Source organism: Entelurus aequoreus, linkage group LG01, assembly GCF_033978785.1.
Source record: "Entelurus aequoreus isolate RoL-2023_Sb linkage group LG01, RoL_Eaeq_v1.1, whole genome shotgun sequence".
In the NCBI taxonomy this organism is placed as follows: Eukaryota; Metazoa; Chordata; class Actinopteri; order Syngnathiformes; family Syngnathidae; genus Entelurus; species Entelurus aequoreus.
In genome coordinates this window covers 30,549,301-30,571,294 of record NC_084731.1, presented here as the reverse complement: position 1 = coordinate 30,571,294, position 21,994 = coordinate 30,549,301, and the positions used below count along the sequence as shown (strand labels likewise).

General features: G+C 39.6%; 1 protein-coding gene across 7 annotated transcripts in view; it reads left to right on the top strand.

Moving 5' to 3' along the window:
* Nucleotides 1-21,994, top strand: part of LOC133650217 (dedicator of cytokinesis protein 3-like) — a 92,878-nt gene that overhangs the window by 50,794 nt on the left and 20,090 nt on the right. For 2 of the 7 annotated variants that reach the window (XM_062047200.1, XM_062047249.1), the window contains exons 22-43: nucleotides 969-1,050; nucleotides 3,715-3,885; nucleotides 4,119-4,262; nucleotides 4,558-4,750; nucleotides 4,914-5,041; nucleotides 8,682-8,828; nucleotides 11,277-11,375; nucleotides 11,509-11,603; nucleotides 11,674-11,746; nucleotides 12,707-12,807; nucleotides 12,879-12,937; nucleotides 13,019-13,167; nucleotides 15,812-15,897; nucleotides 16,020-16,046; nucleotides 16,232-16,327; nucleotides 16,636-16,696; nucleotides 16,763-16,856; nucleotides 17,356-17,504; nucleotides 18,403-18,489; nucleotides 18,571-18,675; nucleotides 18,820-18,961; nucleotides 19,038-19,204. In XM_062047200.1, coding sequence (XP_061903184.1) covers nucleotides 969-1,050; nucleotides 3,715-3,885; nucleotides 4,119-4,262; nucleotides 4,558-4,750; nucleotides 4,914-5,041; nucleotides 8,682-8,828; nucleotides 11,277-11,375; nucleotides 11,509-11,603; nucleotides 11,674-11,746; nucleotides 12,707-12,807; nucleotides 12,879-12,937; nucleotides 13,019-13,167; nucleotides 15,812-15,897; nucleotides 16,020-16,046; nucleotides 16,232-16,327; nucleotides 16,636-16,696; nucleotides 16,763-16,856; nucleotides 17,356-17,504; nucleotides 18,403-18,489; nucleotides 18,571-18,675; nucleotides 18,820-18,961; nucleotides 19,038-19,204 — 2,455 coding nt within the window. The remainder of the gene's footprint in view (nucleotides 1-968; nucleotides 1,051-3,714; nucleotides 3,886-4,118; nucleotides 4,263-4,557; nucleotides 4,751-4,913; nucleotides 5,042-8,681; nucleotides 8,829-11,276; nucleotides 11,376-11,508; nucleotides 11,604-11,673; nucleotides 11,747-12,706; nucleotides 12,808-12,878; nucleotides 12,938-13,018; nucleotides 13,168-15,811; nucleotides 15,898-16,019; nucleotides 16,047-16,231; nucleotides 16,328-16,635; nucleotides 16,697-16,762; nucleotides 16,857-17,355; nucleotides 17,505-18,402; nucleotides 18,490-18,570; nucleotides 18,676-18,819; nucleotides 18,962-19,037; nucleotides 19,205-21,994) is intronic. The other 5 variants (XM_062047210.1, XM_062047222.1, XM_062047232.1 and 2 more) reach the window with 5 other exon arrangements.

Sequence of the window (21,994 nt, the reverse complement as noted above, 5' to 3'; positions counted from 1 at the left end):
GAGTCGGGTGTGTCTTGACCTCTGCCGAACCCCTGAGCCCGACTCACCGAACCACTAGGGTTTGATCGAACCCAGGTTAAGAACCACTGCTTTAGGGTGTAGGCTCAACCAGTGAGTATCTGCCAAATCTGGTAGATACCTTTTGGGGGACTGACAAGCACGTGTGTGCAAGATTTTAACAAGATTTGTTGAAAAACATGGCCGCCTTTAAGCAAAACATTGATGCGAAACCTGGCAACTAATTGTAAGTAATGGACTGTTTAATGATTATGCAACCTTGAGGATATTTGTATTACATACATGTATACTAGCCTGTTTTCCAAAGCACCACAACCTACAAGGTAAAGTGGGGCTTTAACACAAACAGGAGTAAAAGAAACACTTAAAATGCTGCATGAGACATTGCACAGTGATATAGTTCTGTGAAAAGTATTGTCTTCTGTGCAAATTGAAAGACAATGAATAATGGAAATGACAAATGAGGTAGTTAATACATAGAATCATTTTTATATATGCTTTATTTTGTTTTTTGTTCAATCCTACACGGGCTGTTCCCTCAGAATTTAACTAACTTGAAGTGTTTTGTCAAGAGGATTATTTGCTTGTTCTATTTTGGGCCGAAGTAAAACAAAGAAAACAATCTGAACTTGTCCTAGTTGTATTTTTAAGTTGTCATGCCATGATTTTACTCGTTCGGCCCACGTGGGAATATATTTTCCTCCATGTGGCCCCTGAGCTAAAATGACTTTAACACCCCTGTGTTAGTGTGTAGTATGATTTTATTCCTCAATAATATTTTCCTGTTACTTTGTTTTTAACTATTCAAGTATTTAAAGAACATATTTTGGAAGTCTTTAAACTCTATTGTAAAATTATTATGCCTAATAATAATCGATGTATATTTTTTGTGCAAATGAAGATCGCATTTTGTGAAAATCTGGTTATTGACAATGTTGCTTGTGTACCAGGGAGCTAATCCGATGTCTCAAGTGGTCTATGGAACGTTCTATTGAGGCGGTCCGACAGGATCACATCCAGGAAGTCATGAGGGTAACATTTGTCGTATTCATCTGAAATATGTGCATTACAGTGGTACCTCGGTTTTCATTATTATTAATTCATTCCAAAAGAGCTGATGAAGACTGAATTGTAGGAAACCTGAAACACGAAACAATCAATCAATCAATCAATCAAATTACATACATTAATACATTTATATGTATATATACGTTAGGTCAGGAAAAAACACAGAGGCCATTTCATCCTGACAAGCCTGTTTCGCAGGTTTCCATGCTCTCCAGGGAATTTTTGAAAAATCTGAAAAAAATCCCCAGCATTTTTATTTTTTGCTTAAAAAAGCAAACTTTTTTTGGCGTTCGATTCCACAGACTCATTCTCTAGGGGTCTTGAATGTTTTCCCAGCCAGGGACCCCCGAACTGATGGAGTAGAGGGACCCCAAACTTATATACAATATGCTGTATAAAATTGGGAGTGCTTTCTTAAATTAAACTGGTCCTAAAGGTACTTTGTTGTTGAGCAATACTAAGACATTAATAAATACTAACTGGCAATTGGTACGCTAACCGTTAGCTAACAAGGAGTGACCTAATTGTTAGCTGGCAGCTTGAGCCTGTAATCACCGGCTGGAAACAGGCATGATAATGGCTATCGGACAACTAACACCATAATCGCTAGCTGGCAACAGACAAGCTAATCCCTAGCTGACAACTAGCACCTTAATTGTAAGATGGCAGCTTGCGTCGCTAATCTATAGCTGGCAATTAGAAAGCTAATCGCCAGCTATATTAAATGCTAACATGATAGTAGTAATATCATTATTTATTCAGGTTTTTATTCAAAACCTGCAAGATACGGTGAGTAAGATGTAGGGGTGTGGGAAAAAATCGATTCGAATTCAAATCGCCATTCTCACATTGTACGATTCAGTATCGATTCTCATTTTTCAAAAATCGATTTTTAATTTTTTTAAATGTTTTAAATTTTTTTAATTTAATTTTTTAAATGTTTTAATTAATAAATCCAACAAAACAGTACACAGCAATACCATAACAATGCAATCCAATTCCAAAACCAAACCCGACCCAGCAACACTCAGAACAGCCATAAACAGAGCAATTGAGAGGACACACAAACACGATACAGAACAATCCAAAAATGAATATTATCAACAACAGTATCAATATTAGTTACAATTTCAACATAGCAGTGATTAAAAACCCCTCATTGACATTATCATTAGACATTTAAAAAAAAGAAAAAAAAAGAAAATGAACAATAGTGTCACAGTGGCTTACACTTGCATCGCATCTCATAAGCTTGACAACACACTGTGTCCAATATTTTCACAAAGATAAAATAAGTCATATTTTTGGTTCATTTAATAGTTAAAACAAATTTACATTATTGCAATCAGTTGATAAAACATTGTCCTTTACAATTATAAAAGCTTTTTACAAAAATCTACTACTCTGCTTGCATGTCAGCAGACTGGGGTAGATCCTGCTGAAATCCTATGTATTGATTGAATAGAGAATCGTTTTGAATCGGAAAAATATCGTTTTTGAATCGAGAATCGTGTTGAATCGGAAACATTGATTGATAATCGAATCGTGACCCCAAGAATCGATATTGAATCACCCAAAGATTCAGAGCCCTAGTAAGATGGCCATGCCACTGCTATTTCTAAACGACACCACAGTGAGTTAGAACAATGTTAATGTGTATTTAAAGACATTTACATTTGTGGATAAATTGCGAGTGAAATATAAAAAAAAATATTCCAAACATTTCAGGACCCCTCTGCAGTACCTCTGTGGACCCCCTAGGGGTCGCAGACTCCTTGTTGAAGACCTCCGGACTAGTTTCTCACACCCAATGTTTGGCTGTATAATACCGAGATGGTATACAAAGATTCTGCACTGCAAAAACTGAAATCTAAGTAAGATTAAATATCTCAAATAAGGGTGATATTTGCTTATTTTCTGTCTAATAAGATAATTCTTCTCACTAAGCAGATTTTATGTTAGAGTCTTTTACTTGTTTTAAGGGGTTTGGTCCTAAATGATCTCAGTAAGATATTACAGCTTGTTGCTGAGATTTTATGACCTATATTGAGTAAAACATGCTTGAAACTAGAATATCAATTGTTGCAAAGCTGTGTCATCAACACTCACAAGTATAAAACTGCTTTTTTAAAGTAATAATTTCTTACTTCAAGCATGAAAAAAAAAATCATGATGCCGAGCGCATATCATTATGTCAAGATAATGGCACTAGCATTTACTTCATTTAAGAATATTTTTCAACATATTGAGCAAAAAGGTCTAATTTTTTTTTCTACCAAAAAAAGTGCACTTGTTATTAGTGAGAATATACTTATTTTAAGGTATTTTTGGGTTCATTGAGGTTAGCTAATTTTACTTGTTTTGGAAAGTCTTGACAAGCTGGATTTTCTTGTTCTATTGGCAGATAATTTTGCTTAGTTCAAATAAAATACCCCTCATTTTTGTATTTTTTTTTCTTGTTTTTGAACACTGAATTTTTGCAGTGTGACAACATTTGCGCTAAAAACAAATCATATGGAAAAATGGGGCGTCCGAAAACCAAAGTACTACTGTATAATTACAATATATCGTATGCTGTAGGTTTAAATGCCATTGTTTAATGACACAAAGCTGAAAAACGGCCAACAGGCTCTGGAGTATCTGTTCAAGTTCATCATTCAGTCTCGGATTCTTTACTCCCGTGCCACCTGTGGGATGGAGGAGGAACAGTTCCGGAGCAGCATCCAGGAACTTTTCCACTCAATCCGTTTAGTTATCAGCCTGGACCGACCCACCTGTGAGACCCTCATCTTCACACAGGTGAGCAGACCACTAATCGTTTTCATTTTAGATAAGGTTTTCAGGTGCAAGGCGATTCAAAATGTAGATTTTTTTTTATTTAAGAGAAGTTTCTTCCACAGCTTGTTTGATTTTTGGTCTGCTTCTTTCACCCTGGATTCTTCCTCACTTTCTCCGACAACCTCCATCGATTTCCCATAATTCCTTGATATTCCTTTGGGGGGGCGCTCTCCCTTTTATACATTTACACTTAGGGTCCCCAGCCTGGTCAAGGCCCAAGTCAGGCTCCACCTCTAGGCCAAGCCCCACCCCCTTTACCCGGCCAGGCTCCCGGTGGGGGGCAAACCGCCTGTGCTCAGGTGTCGAGCGCCAACACCGTGCGGCCACCACCTGTGTCAGTAAGTAGATGCGTGGATGAAATCCCCGCCCTGTGGTCATCGGGATGGCTCACTCGTGTGTGGAATCCCCTTCATCACACAAGCAGCAGAAAATGTTTATTTTCTATCCATTTGTTTTGTTTAATTCTCTTTTCCCTGACGACTGACAAAGATTTTTTTTGTGCTGGAGCTGATGTCCAGATGTTCCGTTGTTGTTGAGCAGCAAGCGCACAAAATGAAACATTCGCCACGGATGTACTCTCGCCTGCGATGGTCTCGTGGCGTCAATGTCAGTTTTGGTTCTGACCCCTTGCAGGCTGCGCTGTTCAACTCTTTTCCGACCATCTTTGATGAGCTGCTGCACATGTTTTCAGTCCAAGAAGTGGCAGAGTTTGTGCGTGGCACTTTAGCAAGTTTGCCGTCCACGCTGCACATTGGACACTCCATGGACGTGGTCAAGCTGCAGTCCATTGCTCGCACCGTAGACAGCAGGCTCTTTTCTTTTCCAGGTAACCTTTTAGACAGTTTTGGTAACAGTTTGGACTTTATTGTTTTGAGTGGACGTGTGATAATAAAATAGTTTTTATCATGCACAAAGTCAACTGATCAACTGTTCATAACGACGCACTTTCTCCAAACCAATACACACGTGTGTATGTATGTGTTTTTTAGAGTCTCGAAGGATTCTACTTCCTGTGGTTCTTCATCACATTCATCTCCATCTGAGGCATCAAAAAGAGCTGCTGATGTGCTGTGGGATTCTCACTTCCCTGTTCTCTGTGATTAAGACCACCTCCCTGGTAACCCACCACCACACACACACACACACATACACACAAACACACACTTTCTTGTATTTCGTACCTTCTTGAGACCTCCGAAAAATGCCTACCTCTTTAGGACCAGTATTTTTAAATGTATAAAGATTTATATTTACAACATTAATAATATATACGTACTATGCCCATATAAAAACGCTTGTTGTGAAAACTGAGTTGGAATTTCACAAGAAAAAGGTCACAATTTCACAAGAAAAACTTAGAATTGTGGCAGTATTATAATAAAAGTCGTCATTTTACTCAACGCAAGTCAAAATGTTACAAGAAAAACTGAACATTTGTGCAATATTATGATAAAAGTTGGAATTTTACCCAATAACAGTCGCAATTTTACAAGAAAAGCTTAACATTTTGGCAATTTTATGAAAAGAGTTGTAACTTTACTCGACAAAAGTCACAATTTTACAAGAAAACTTAAAAATGTTGGCAATATTATAATAATAATAATCGGAATTTCACTTGGCAAAATTATGACAAAAGTCATCATTTTACTCAAAAAATGTCACTGTTTTACAAGAACAACAAAAAAATTGGCAATATTGGGATACAAGTCAGAATTTCATATGACAAATGTCACCATTTTGCATTAAAAAGTAATAATTTTACATAAAAAGTAATACTTTTTACGAGAAAATATTGCAATATTACAGAAACAGAACAAATATGAGAAATTGTTCCCAATTTTATAAGAAAAAAGTTGACATTGTGAGAAAAAGACTGCTTTTTTTGTTGGTAATTGGTGTTTAATCTTCATTATTTACTTCAAGTTATTACAGTATGTCTCCTTATACAGTACATATTTTATTTTTTAATTAATTTTGGCCAAAGGGGGCTTATTTCAATTTCTTACACACACTTGTTATTACATATGTTGGCCAGAGGGGGAGCACTTCAAATTTTTACACACACGTGTTATTTCACATGTTGACCAGAGGAGTAGCACTTTTAAAACCGACACACAGTCAATTTGAAAAATCCCTCCGTTTTGGGACCACCCTAATTTTGATAGATTTCACTACCAGGGGTGCAAATGAGACAATTCTCTATTAGATGCAATGGTTTTTCGTATTGGGACCATGATTTATGTCCTAACTTGTTCACCGGTCCTCATACGGAAGGTACTTTTCCTTGTTGATGTTTCAAGAAGGGTAGAAATACAAGAAAACACACACACACACACACACACACACACACACACACACACACACACACACACACACACACACACACACACACACACACACACACACACACACACACACACACACACACACACACACACACACACTGTGGTGGCTGATAGGAGGAAATACGAACCAGGCGAAATTGGGCCCTTGAATAACAATCAAAACTTGGGCGAGACATTTTTGCAGCACATTATTGTGCTCCTGTTATATATAAAAAACATTTCTATAATAGTTAGTTTTTTTGTATTTTCACACCTGCGTGTGAAATCCAAGAGTCGATGCACACTCTCAAACGCGACTTTTGGTCATATGCCATCTGCCGTACACTGTGGGGCACTTATTTCATTTTAGCGCGGATAACTGAATTACTTTTCCGGTGGATATGCAGATCCTTAGAACTAGTTTTACAGGCCTACTGAAACCCACTACTACCGACCAAGCAGTCTGATAGTTTATATATCAATGATGAAATCTTAACATTGCAACACATGCCAATACGGCCGGGTTAACTTATAAAGTGCAATTTTAAATTTCCCGCTAAACTTCCGGTTGAAAACGTCTTTGTATGATGACGATGCGAGTGACGTCACTAGTTAAACGGAAGTATTGGTACACCTTTGAATCCAATACAAAGAAGTTCTGTTTTCATCTCAAAATTCCACAGTATTCTGGACATATGTGTTGGTGAATCTTTTGCAATTTGTTTAATGAACAATGAAGACTGCAAAGAAGAAAGTTGTAGGTGGGATCGGTGTATTAGCGGCTGGCTGTAGCAACACAACAAGGAGGACTTTGACTTGGATAGCAGACGCGCTAGCCGACGCTAGCCGACGCTAGCCGACGCTAGCCGCCGACCGCACGGATGATCAGGTGAAGTCCTTCGTCCTTCCATCGATCGCTGGAACGCAGGTGAGCACGGGTGTTGATGAGCAGATGAGGGCTGGCTGACGTAGGTGGAGCGCTAATGTTTTTATCATAGCTCTGTGAGGTTCCGTTGCTAAGTTAGCTTCAATGGCGTCGTTAGCAACAGCATTGTTAATCTTCGCCAAGCTGGAAAGCATTAACCGTGTATTTACATGTCCAGGGTTTAATAGTATTGTTGATTTTCTGTCTATCCTTCCAGTCCGGGGTTTATTTATTTTGTTTATATCTGCATTTGAGCCCGATGCTATCACGTTAGCTCCGTAGCTAAAGTGTTTCGCCGATGTATTGTCGTGGAGATAAAAGTCACTGTGAATGTCCATTTCGCGTTCTCGACTCTCATTTTCAAGAAGATATAGTATCCGATGTGGTTTAAAATACAAATCCGTGATCCACAATAGAAAAAGGAGAAAGTGTGGAATCAAATGAACCCTTGTACCTAAGTTGCGGTCAGAGCGAAAAAAGATACGTCCTGCACTGCACTATAGTCCTTCACTCTCACTTTCCTCATCCACAAATCTTTCATCCTCGCTCAAATTAGTGGGGTAATCGTCGCTTTCTCGGTCCGAATCTCTCTCGCTGCTGGTGTAAACAATGGGGAAATTTGAGCAGCACTCGAGCTTGTGACGTCACGCTACTTCCGGTAGGGGCAAAGCTTTTTTTATCAGCGACCAAAAGTTGCGAACTTTATCGTCGTTGTTCTCTACTAAATCCTTTCAGCAAAAATATGGCAATATCGCTAAATGATCAAGTATGACACATAGAATGGATCTGCTATCCTCGTTTAAATAAAAACATTTCATTTCAGTAGGCCTTTAAGTGATGCCTGCTGTAATATTGGCGCAAAAAAAAAGCTGGCACAAGTGGCAAAAAAACGGAGAAAGTTGAGGAATGCTTATCAAACACTTATTTGGAACATCCCACAGGTGAACAGGCGGGTGTCGTGATTAGGTATATAAGCAGCTTCCATGAAATGCTCAGTCATTCACAAACAAGAATGGGGCGAGGGTCACCACTCTTTGAACAAATGTTTTAGCAAATTGTCGAACAGTTTAAGAACAACATTTCTCAACCAGCTATTGCGAGGAATTTAGGGATTTCACCATCTACGGTCCGTAATATCATCAAAAGGTTCAGAAAATCTGGAAAAATCACTGCACGTAAGCAGCAAGACCGAAAACCGACATTGAATGCCCGTGACCTTCGATCCCTCAGGTGGTACTGCATCAAAAACCGACATCAGTGTGTAAAGAATATCACCATATCGAATCTTATGGAATTGTTCATACATAACATCGAATCTTATCGAATTGTTCAGTTTTAAAAATATATAGTTTTTGAATTGTATCGTAACCCATGTGTCCAGATGTGTAACGAATCATCCATCAGAAAGAGATGTACAACCTTAACATGTGTGTATGGTTTAGTGTAATATATGATACAGCATGGTATGGTATCAAATGTATGTATGGTTCTCTCATCATTTTTCCCAGGACACATCGGTGCAGGAAGAAGTGGAGATGATGGTGGAGTCTCTATTGGACGTCCTCCTGCAGACACTGCTGTCAGTCATGAACAAGAGCCAATCACAGGAGGCGGTAAGAGGTCAACGCTGTCCGCAGTGCACCGCCGAGATCACTGTTAGTAACTAACAATCCAAATATTTCTATGTCTTACTACCCGTCATTAACCCTTGCAGTGGGCGGACAATATGTATTTGACAAATGCCAGTATTATCAAGTCTAAATGACAAATAACAGTATTATCAAGTCTAAAACTATGACATCATTAGGATGCTGGATGAATTATTATAATTTTCCATCGGGGATTAAAAGGAGTATAATGAATACAAATGCTATTTTAATACATATTGCCCCGTCCACTGTCACCCAGCTTGTGTTGGTCCATTTTTATCATCCTCTGCTTTTTCTGGCATGTTTTCATACGTGAATTTTGAGGCAACTTTAACCTACGCTAGCACACTGAGGGCCTGATTTACTAAACGTTTGCGTGTACTAAAACCTGATAGCACACGCAAAGCTGATCTACTAAACGTGTGCAAAGTGGATTGTGTCTGTTAAGTGAGCAGAATATGGCGTGCAATCCATTTTGCGTCTTCATTAATATGCAAAATATATGCTGATCATCAATGCGCCCACAATACTGGGAGGCGAAAATGCAAATATAATTGTTTAGCACAGGCAATGTGATTTATCAACACCCATCACCGTTTTGCAAGCACTATTCTGTGTTTCATTTAGCGCGTGTCAGGAAAACGTGCAAACTGACAGTTCCACACACAGATCAGTGCTCGCTCTGCATGGACAGACGAGAATCCCCCATCATACGTGTGTGCGTGTCAACATTTTGAATGGTCAAAAATCAGTGGCGGGCCGTGCGTTTCCCACCTGGGCCTTCAGTGATGCACGACTTCAATGATTACCTCTCAAAATACCACAATTGATGTCACCACATGACCATTGCTGGAGAAATACAATACAGAAACACATTTACGCACTACTGGGCATTGTACAAAATGGGTTATTTTCTGCCGCATTTAAAAATCAATAAACCCGCATCGGTAATTAAAACATATCTAATGTGGTACTGTCAAAATAAAAATTGCAAAAAACATATTAAACGTGAAAAAATAAAAAATATCTGAACTCACATTTTCTCCGACATCGTCTCACAAGATGTAGTTTCTCTTTAAATATCCTTCTTGAAAATGGCATTGCAAATATGTGTGTTGTCTTGTCTAATCATAAAAGATACAGACGAGGCGTGTTGGCTGAGTTCTTAAGTTTACGCCACAAGGTGCTCATCAAAAACATCAAGCTGCCGGCATGTCTACTGCGCAGTTATGCGCTTCACTACTGTGGCATGCTGGGTAATGGAGTTCTTATGTTACCTAGCTCATAACATCACAATATATATCTGCCTTAGGCCAGCTAGAAGGCCTTACTGACAACAACTTGTGATCTGATTGGCTATTGCAACTGTCTGTCAAATGTTTGTGTCTGTTCACTTAGAGTGCACGGACGCCCGCATTGTTGATTCTGAAGGCCTCGGGGCAGATTTCATACAGCATGGAAAGATAAGCTCCCTGAATTGTGATTGGATAAAAAACTCTATAACCCAAAAACAACAGAGCTGGAAGGAGCATATTATGACATGAAGACAATATGAATACTTTTAGATATTTCGGGAAAGTAAATAAAAAAATACTTTTATCTTTAAATATGATCATGATTTCTGGTTATGTTAGGCCAGCAGAGAAGGCCTTGCTGGCCCTGACGGCACCACTGTCAAAAATATAAAATATTAGACATATCCTAATAAATAATAATAATGGATTCGATTTTATATAGCGCTTTTCTATTATTAGATACTCAAAGCGCTCACAGAGAAGTGGTTTATTCAGCAACATCATTTCATAATTTACTGCTGCTAGAGGACTTAAATGGCTGATTAAAACAATTTCAATTGATGCGTTTTGGTGTCCTTTAGTATTTTTTTAATGATGTTCGGTTTTTTCCCACATATAATATATATTAATAACATATTTCTTACATGAAAAAAACTTCTTTAAGTATGCATTTTAGTGTATTTAGTAAGTGCAGCCTCTCTAATGAGCGCACCTTCGGCGATAAAGAACATTTCTATGTTGATGCACTGCACGACTGCTTCAAAAATCCTCGTAAAAAGTAGTACTGCTTGTTTTGAAAACAGAGCAAAATGCCACGGGTATGATATCATGAATGTGCAGGAAATGAGAGCATCTCCGTGGTGATGCCCCATATAGTACACGCAAAATCCTCAATTAAATAAGGCGGTCTGCACCACTTCACAATTGCACACCCAGTCTTAGTAAATCGCACGCAACACGCCCACTAACAGTACACGCTACTTTATAGATTTCACACGCTGTACACCACGTGGTGTTTGGATCTTAGTAAACCAGGCCCTAACTGATGGAGTAAAGCTGCATTTCCCCTCCTAACCATCTGGTCCAATCTTTCACTTGTTACTGCCATCTGCTTTCCTGTAATTGGCTGACAAGAGTGTGACCTCATTTCTATTGGCAGGGAGAGTTTGTGTCCTGCCTGCTGTCCCTCCTCCGTCACATGACCAACGTCCACTTCGAACACCTGATGGACAACTATCAGAGCAAGGAGGAGCTGAAGGTACAAATTAGCCAACTTTCATGAAGTCAGGAGATCTTAAGAATTCAACCATCCGACTGAAATGCATTCTCCTTTTTTTTCTTGCAAATGTTTGAGTAATTCCATCATCGCTTAATTTATTTGCCTTTTTCAGGAGTTCATGATGAAGATTTGGTGTGTGTTCCGACATCTGATGAGGCTGAGTATTTTCCCACGCGACTGGAATGTCATGAGGCTGCTGACCAGCCAGTAAGAAAAGATGCAAAGAAAGTGCGTCATTGTCACAAAGCCATTGTGACATGTTTGTTTCTATCTTCAGCATCATCCTTACTACGGTGCAGCGTCTCTCACCGTTTCAGCACAACTTTGCAGAAGCAGACTTTGACTTTAAGGTACTTGCATTATTCACGCAGGATATTATCAATAAGGATTCATGTTGATGATGAAAAGAAGAGATGTCCGATAAATGCTTTAAAAGGTAATATCAGAAATTATCGGTATCGGTTTCAAAATTATCGGTATCTGTTTCAAAAAGTAAAATTTATGACTTTTTAAAACGCCGCTTTGTACACGGACGTAGGGAGGAATACAGAATGCCGATAAACCTTAAAGGCACTGCCTTTGCGTGCCGGCCCAGTCACATTATATCTACGGCTTTTCACACACACAAGTGAATGCCATGCATACTTGGTCAACAGCCATACAGGTAACACTGAGGGTGACCGTATAAACAACCTTAACACTGTTACAAATATGCGCCACACTGTGAACCCACACCAAACTAGAATGACAAACACATTTCGGGAGAACATCCGCACCGTAACACAACATAAACACAACATAAACACAACAGAACAAATACCCACAACACCTTGCAGTACTAACTCTTCCGGGACGCTACAATATACAACCCCCGCTACACCCTATCCCCCCACCTCAATCCGCCGCCCCCAACCCCGCTCACCTCAACCTCCTCATGCTCTCTCAGGGAGAGCATGTCCCAAATTCCAAGCTGCTGTTTTGAGGCATGTTAAAAAAAAGAATGCACTTTGTGACTTAAATAATAAATATGGCAGTGCCATGTTGGCATTTTTTTTCCATAACTTGAGTTGATTTATTTTGGAAAACCTTGTTACATTGTTTAATGCATCCAGCGGGGCATCACAACAAAATTAGGCATAATAATGTGTTAATTCCACGACTGTATATATCTGTATCGGTTGATATCGAAATCGGTAATTAAGAGTTGGACAATATCGGATATTGGCAAAAAAGACGTTATCGGACATCTCTAATGAAAAGAGGAATGTCAAAGTGTAAGTTGTTAATTTAATATGCGCATGTGGTTGCAGGTGTGGAGTTCCTATTTCAGCCTGGCAGTTTTATACATCAACCAGCCCAGTTTACAGCTAGAAAACATGAGTCCATCAAAGAGGCAGAAAATCTTAGACAAGTAAGGACATAAGCACGCACTCCTCCTTGGGTTCAATACATAAAACATGAATATATGACATATAACTGCAGGTATGGAGACATGAGGGTCATGATGACATACGAACTCTTCAGCATGTGGCAGAACCTTGGTGAGACCCTCCCCTCTCCTCGCCCCCTATGATCAAGCTTCCATTGTCAATGTACATCCTAAAGGTTTGCTTGTATTTCAGGCGACAACAAAATACATTTTATCCCTGGGATGATTGGTCCATTCTTGGGAGTGACATTGGTCCCTCAGGTGGAGGTCCGAAATACCATGATCCCAATCTTCCATGACATGATGGACTGGGAGCAACGCAAAAATGGAAATTTCAAACAGGTTTGTTCAACCCCATCTACTCATCACACGTTCAGACACTTCCTTAGCAACAAGACACATGTTCAGACACTTCCTTAGCAACAAGACAGATGTTCAAACACTTCCTTAGCAACAAGACATGTTCAGACACTTCCTTAACAACAAGACACATGTTCAGACACTTCCTTAACAAGACACATCTTTAGTTAGACACTTCCTTAGCAACGAGACAATGTTCAGACACTTCCTTGGCAACAAGACAATGTTCAGACACTTCCTTGGCAACGAGACACATCTTTAGTCAGACACTTCCTTAGCAACAAGACAAGACACATCTTTAGTTAGACACTTCCTTAGCAACAAGACACATATTTAGTTAGACACTTCCGTAGCAACTGGAAGCATCTTCGGACACTTCCTTAGCAACAAGAGGCATCTTTAAAGACTTCCTTAGCAACAAGACACATCTTTAGACACATCCTTGGCAACAAGACACTTGTGCAGACACTTCCTTAGCAACAAGACACTTGTGCAGACACTTCCTTAGCAACAAGACACATCTGTAGACACTTCCTTAGCAACAAGAGGCATCTTTAAAGACTTCCTTAGCAAAAACACACATCTTTAGACACTTCTTTAGGAACAAAACACATGTTCAGACACTTCCTTAGCAACAAGACACATCTTTAGACACTTCCTTAGGAACAAAACACATGTTCAGACACTTCCTTAGCAACAAGACCCATCTTTAGACGCTTCCTTAGCAACAAGACACATTTAAACATTTCCTTAGCAACAGGACAGATGTTCAGACACTTCCTTAGCAACAAGACACATGTTCAAACACTTCTTTAGCAACAAGACACATTTTTAGACACGTTCTTAGCATTGAGACACATGTTTAGACACTTCCCTAGCAACAAGACACATCTTAAGACACTTCCTTAGCAACAAGACACATCTTTAGACACTTCCTTAGCAACAAGACATATCTAGACACATCCTTAGCAAAAATACATGTTTAGACATTTCCTTTGCAACAAGACCCATCTTTAGATGCTTCCTTAGCAACAAGACACGTTTAAACATTTCTTTAGCAACAAGACGGATGTTCAGACACTTCCTTAGCAGCAAGATACATCTTTAGACGATTCCTTAGCAACAAGACACGTTTAAACCTTTTCTTAGGAACAAGACGGATGTTCAGACACTTCCTTAGCAACAAGACACATGTTTAGACACTTCCTTAGCAACAAGACACATGTTTAGACACTTCCTTAGCAAAAATACATGTTTAGACATTTCTTTAGCAACAAGACCCATCTTTAGACGCTTCCTTAGCAACAAGACACGTTTAAACATTTCCTTACCTACAAGACACATGTTCAGACACTTCCTTGGCAACAAGACACGTTTAGACACTTCCTTAGCAACAAGACACGTTTAGACATTTCCCTAGCAACAAGACACATCTTTAGACACTTCCTTAGCAACAAGACACATGTTCAAACACTTCTTTAGCAACTAGACACATCTTTAAACACTTATTTAGCAACAAGACACCTGTTTAGACACTTCCTTATCAACAAAACCCACTTAGACACTTCCTTAGCAACAAGACACATCTTTAGACGCGTCCTTAGCAACAAGACACATGTTCAGACACTTCCTTGGCAACAAGACACATGTTTAGACACTTCCTTAGCAACAAGACATATGTTCAGACACTTTCTTAGCAACAACACAAGTTTAGACATTTCCTTAGCAACAAGACAGATGTTCAGACACTTCCTTAGCAACAAGACACATCTTTAGACACTTCCTTATCAACAAGACACATCTTTAGACACTTCCTTATCAACAAGACACATATTTATAAAGTTAAAGTACCAATGATTCTCTGCATTTGACCCATCACCCTTGATCACCCCCTGGGAGGTGAGGGGAGCAGTGAGCAGCAGCGGTGGCTGCGCCCGGGAATCGTTTTTGGTGATTTAACCCCCAATTCCAACCCTTGATGCTGAGTGCCAAGCAGGGAGGTAATGGGTCCCATTTTTATAGTCTTTGGTATGACTCGGCCGGGGTTTGAACTCACAACCTACCGATCTCAGGGCGGACACTCTAACCATATACACTTCCTTAACAACAAGACACATGTTCAGACACTGCCTTAGCAACAAGACACATGTTCAGACACTTCTTTAGCATCAAGACACATGTTCAGACACTTTCTTAACAACAAGACCCATCTTTAGACGCTTCCTTAGCAACAAGACACAAGTTCCTTAGCAACAAGACACATGTTCCTTTGCGACAAGACACAAGTTTAGACACTTCCTTAGCAACAAGACACATGTTTAAAGACACATGTTCCTTAGCAAGAAAACATGTTCTGACACTTCCTTAGAAACAGGACACATTCAGACTCTTTCTTAGCAACAAGACAAATGTTCAGAGACTTCCTTAGAAACGAGACAAAGGTTACCAAGCAACAAGACACATGTTAAAAAAACATCCTCATTAACAGGACACATATTCCCGAGAAACAATACACATGTTCAGTGACTTCTTTAGCAACATTATATTTTTCCACAACAGCAAACTTGATTAGCAACAAACACAATGGTTGTGCACCGACCAGCATTGTTGTGTTATTGTTGTGTAGGTGGAAGCTGAACTGATCGACAAGCTGGACTGTTTGGTTTCAGAAGGCAAAGGCGACGAGAACTACAGAGAACTCTTCAGTTTGCTGTAAAACAAACACAAAGTCTTGTCCGATTTGAATACTTTATTGTGTTTCCAGTAACCGACATCAACATTTTTAATGTGCACTAACACTGCTGTTGTGCGTTTGCTTTGTGCTACGGGATTAGAACTCAGCTGTTTGGGCCATACCCCAGGTATGACTACACTAACTCCATCAATTAATTTAGTATGTTGCTTCCAACACAATGAGGCTGAGATCACACCCTCTTAAATATTCATCAGTTTTATTTAAAATGTATTTTGAATACGGGTAAATTAGTGTGTACATTTGATCAAATGATGTTCATCAAAGTAGATTTGTTGTTGTCTTTGCTTAAAGTCTGTTGGAGAAGATCGAACATGAAACGTGGAGAGAGACCGGCATCTCCTTTGTTACATCAGTTACTCGACTGATGGAACGACTTCTGGACTACAGGTAATGAAGACACACACACATCCGCGCACACACGCCTGCATAGACACACACGCACAAATATTTAATATTTAATGATTCATTTGTTGTGAACATACTATGATGCACAGGAACTAAGAGCAAAGGCGTTTCTAGCTTCTATGGCGCCCTGTGCTAGAACATCCTTGCAGCGTCCCCTAGAGAATGTGGCCTTAAGCAATTGCCCATGTGACCCATACAAATATGAAACAGCAAGACCAAAATATAAAACCACCACTGGCTGAGAAGGTCAGAAAAGTGATTTTGATAATATGTTTCCATCTTATATTCAGGGATTGCATGAAAGGAGACGAGACAGAGAACAAAAAGATTGGCTGCACCGTCAATATCTTGGTGAGATTGATGTCTTGTAAAAAAAATACTACCTGAATTTTCACTAACTCTAACATTGCTGTACAGAACTTTTACAAATCTGAGATCAACAAGGAGGAGATGTACATCCGTTACATTCACAAACTCTGTGACTTGCATCTGCAAGCAGACAACTATACTGGTACACACACACACACACACACACACACACACACACACACACACACACACACACACACACACACACACACACACACACACACACACAATCGTGGTCAAAAGTTTACATACACTTGTAAAGAACATAATGTCATGGCTGTCTTGAGTTTCCAATAATTTCTACAACTCTTATTTTTTTGTGATAGAGTGATTGGAGCACATACTTGTTGGTCACAAAAAGCATTCATGAAGTTTGGTTCTTTTAGGAATTTATTATGGGTCTACTGAAAATGTGACCAAATCTGCTGGGTCAAAAGTATACATACAGCAATGTTAATATTTGGTTACATGTCCCTTGGCAAGTTTCACTGCAATAAGGCACTTTTGGTAGCCATCCACAAGCTTCTGGCAAGCTTCTGGATTAATTTTTGACCACTCCTCTTGACAAAATTGGTGCAGTTCAGCTAAATGTGTTGGTTTTTGTTTGATTGATGGTGCGTGTCTGGGATGTCGACCTGCAGAGGCAGCTTTCACACTCTTGTTGTACTGGGAGTTACTGCACTGGGATGAGCGTCCAATAAAAGACTTCCTGCATTATCCTGCTCAGTCCGAGTGGCATCGCAAGGAGGCGCTCGGCCGCAAGGTTATCCACTATTTCAACAAAGGAAAGGTAACAACCATCCACCATTTTGAAGATAAAAGTAGCATTTTTGTGCAAATTCAATTAATTTGTTTATTGTGTTTAAAGTAGGGGTGTCCCAATCTGATATTGATAACGATCAGATATCAGCAAAAAATCGGATTATATCATCTTGCATTTAAAATCTCCAACATAAGCGTTTACCGGTGCAAAGTTAGCATTTAATATCTAAAAGTCCTCCAATAAGCACACATAGTTGGTTTTTATTTTATTTTAGTCAAGTCATTAGTTTTTAGTTTACTCGGCGCTAGCAGCTACACAACAGCTAAGAACACAGTATCACACAGGCTAGACATATCTAATACAGTAAGTGTCTTTATTTAAATGTTATTGTTGTCTAAGACAGCACATTTGTCAATATAAACAAGTATCAAAAAATAATAGTTGCATACAACTCAGAGATACAACGTATCCAAGGCAGAAGCGTTTTGGAAAGTGTCCAGTAACAAACGTGTCCGCATCATTCAACTTACTGCATAATTAAACTTAACCTAATTAACTGTTGTGTCCACTACGTTAAGCCAAAAAACAACAACACTCCACTTCAACTTAAAGACAGCATAAGTCCATTTCAGATGTTTAATAATTAATAGGTTAGCGATTTTCATACTCATACTTGTTCTCTGTTTGACTAATTTCACTTGATGAAGCCTTTTCTAACATTCCACACTACAAAATGATAAAAGTATGTGTAATTTGTGATGGTATTGTATCGGATGAGTATTGGTGTCGACCAACACTCTGAAGGATCCGATATCGATTTCGTATCGGAAATGAAAAAGTTATATTGGGACACACGTAGTTTATATTTTTATTTTTTCCAGTGGTTAAATTTGCTGCTTTTGTGTTTGTGTGTGTGTGTGTGTAGTGTTGGGAGTTTGGAGTCCCTCTCTGCAGGGAACTGGCTTTCCAGTATGAATCCTTGTACGACTACCAGAGTCTCAGCTGGATTAGGGTGACTATTAAAAAAATGTCTGATATGAAACTCCGGACATGGTGTCACATTTTCATGCCAAAATGGTGTGTGTATTTGTAGAAATTGGAGGCAGCCTATTTTGATAACATAATGGAGCATCAACGTCTGGAACCTGAATTCTTCAGGGTGGGATTCTACGGCAGGAAGTTCCCCTTCTTCCTCAGAGTTAGTAGAATTTTGTTTCAAATACCAGTTACAGTACGAATATTTTATAAAAATGTGGTATTATTAACCATAAAAGTTGCTGAATCAACATTTATTTAAGGTGCACAAATGCGAATGTCATTTTTTAAAATTTGTCTCCACCAGAACAAAGAGTTTGTGTGTCGCGGTCATGACTATGAACGCCTTGAGGCCTTTCAACAGAGGATGCTGGGAGAATTCCCACAGGCCATCGCGATGCAGCACCCAAACCAACCTGAGGAAGCCATTCTGCAGTGTGAAGCTCAGTGTATCCTACCTTTGCGCCCAAAATGTTTGCGTGTGCGTGTGGAGTTTGAGTTAATTCTTTGACCGATGGCGCTCAGACCTCCAGATTTATGCCGTAACGCCAGTTCCGGAAAATGTTGGTGTCCTTCAGTTAGACCGGGTCCCCGACCGGATCAAAAGCTTTTACCGGGTCAACAATGTTCGCCGTTTTCGCCATGACCGACCTTTCCACAAAGGACCGAAAGACAGAGATAACGAGTTCAAGGTAAAATCCTGACACACAAGATATGGGGGGAACATGCACCCGAAATTTTTTTTTCCAACCGCCATTAAATAGAAGAATAAGTACAAAACTTAAGGCTAATGGGATGGGTACGGAATTACATACTTTTATAGGCCTGGACCAAATTCTGTCAGTACTACCAGGAAAAGTTGTACGTAGAGATGTCCGATAATGGCTTTTTTGCCGATATCCGATATTCCGATATTGTCCAACTCTTAATTACCGATCCCGATATCAACCGATACCGATATATACAGTCGTGGAATTAACACATTATTATGCCTAATTTTGTTGTGATGCCCCGCTGGATGCATTAAACAATGTAACAAGGTTTTCCAAAATAAATGAACTCAAGTTATGGAAAAAAATGCCAACATGGCACTGCCATATTTATTATTGAAGTCACAAAGTGCATTATTTTTTTTAACATGCCTCAAAACAGCAGCTTGGAATTTGGGACATGCTCTCCCTGAGAGAGCATGAGGAGGTTGAGGTGGGCGGGGTTGGGGGGGGGGCGTGGTTGAGGTGGGGGGGAATAGGGGGTAGCGGGGGGTGTATATTGTAGCGTCCCGGAAGAGTTAGTGCTGCAAGGGGTTCTGGGTATTTGTTCTGTTGTGTTTATGTTGTGTTACGGTGCGGATGTTCTCCCAAAATGTGTTTGTCATTCTTGTTTGGTGTGGGTTCACAGTGCGGCGCATATTTGTAACAGTGTTAAAGTTGTTTTTACGGTCACCCTCAGTGTGACCTGTATGGCTATTGACCAAGTATGCCTTGCATTCACTTGTGTGTGTGAAAAGCCGTAGGTATTATGTGATTGGGCCGGCACGCAAGGCAGTGCCTCTAAGGTTTATTGGCGCTCTGTACTTCTCCCTACGTCCGTGTACCACTCCGTACAGCGGCGTTTTAAAAAGTCATACATTTTACTTTTTGAAACCGATACCGATAATTTACGATATTACATTTTAAAGCATTTATCGGGCGATAATATCGGCAGTCCGATATTATCGGACATCTCTAGTTGTACGGTATAACTGGCTGCTTATACACTAAGCTAAGGTTATACAGGGTATATCCCACCTAACCTTATCCCTTTCCACACACACACAATGTCATCGTTTAAGACCCCCTCCTTCCTCCGTCTGCCAGGGCAACGCGACCTAGTACGCATGTGCGGAAAATGCACGTATATATTATGTCATTGTCACCTCTGATCTGGAAGTGTATCCTTACCCTGTGTTTCAATGTAGCCTATTGCCATATTTCTTTTAACAGTAAACCTTGCTTGCCTCACCATCAGCAACTGTTAGATAGCCCTATTGTAGTGAATCACACCTGAGCCATCATACATGAATCATATCTGTAATGGATGTGTGGAAGTAAACAATGTGATAAAGAAAAATTTTACAACAATAAATCTAGAGATCTAGATATCTGGTCAGGACACTGCTCACTCTTTTACTTTCATAAGTCCGTTCTTGCAATCCTGCCTGTGCTTGGAGGCTGAAATTGGTGGTCGTACTTGACGGCCGCAACCACTTCATGGCTTTACAGTAGTTATGGAGTACAAAACTAGACGTTGAGTGATTGCTCGACATACATCGCGGACAATAACTGATAGTCTGCTTTGCCAGTCCAAATGCATTCGCTGTTTTCCGTAGTCTTTCCTTGTCCACGGGAGCCCGCATTCTCGTTGTCTCCCTTTCGACAAATGGACAAAGTTTTTCGCTAAGTACAATCACAGCTGACCTTCTCTTAAGATATTCATGTGTGATTTCCACAAGCGCCTGTACATGTAGAAAAAGGAGAAACATGGGTATGTCTGGATGACTTGCCTCCATCTTCTCAGTGGTTAACACCAGGTTACAAAACCGGTTGTTATGAAGCTGGCTGTGGCGCGTTCTTTCTGACATCACTTCCTGTGTGGGCCGCGGTCTTTCTGATGTCACTTCCTCTCCAAACTCAATTTCTAAACGATCAATAAGTCCACACAAAGCTAAGAGCCGGCGATTAAAGAAATACACGGCGCACTTACCCGTGTAAAAAAATATCCTATGAGGGGAACCTTAAAAGATGGGTTGTATGGGGCTTAGGCTAAATAATTATTAGTTTAAGGAGTTATCTGGCTTAAGATTAGACAGGGCCTAATAAAGTACCACGGTACTAATTAATTAAAAACAATACAGTACTGCTTCTGAAAAATACCAGTACTTTTTTGTTATGGACATGACGTAACATTGCTGGTAAAGTGAGCAGAGACGCATATTAGGCATGCACACACACAGAGTACTTACAAACAGAAGCAGTGTAGAGATAGAAAAGGGAGATTGGAAGCATTTTGGCTTTAATCTTAGCGCTAAAGTTGAAGCTATAAACACTGAAGAGCCGCTCTGCAATTAGCTCTTGCTCTTAACGTCCATCCGCAGTCGGTAGTGTTTTAGCTACTTCTAAATCGCTTATCCTTGCCACTATGGCGACAAATAAAGTAAGTTTCTTGCAAGTATCATCCCTGCAGGACGAGGAATAGCTAAACATGTTTCACTTCACTTCACACCCTAAAGGTGTGCCGAATGTAAAAGTTCAGTCCCACTTTTCTAGCAGATATATTTCTAAGATTGAATTTGCTTTTCTCAGATTGAGCTAATTTTAATAACATTTAAAATTTTAATTAAATGTTGACTTTAAATATTATATCTAAATGGTTAATCTAAACCTAAATCTAATATGTTCACTATCTTATTTAATGCCAAATATCTTCTTTGACTGCAATAAGAA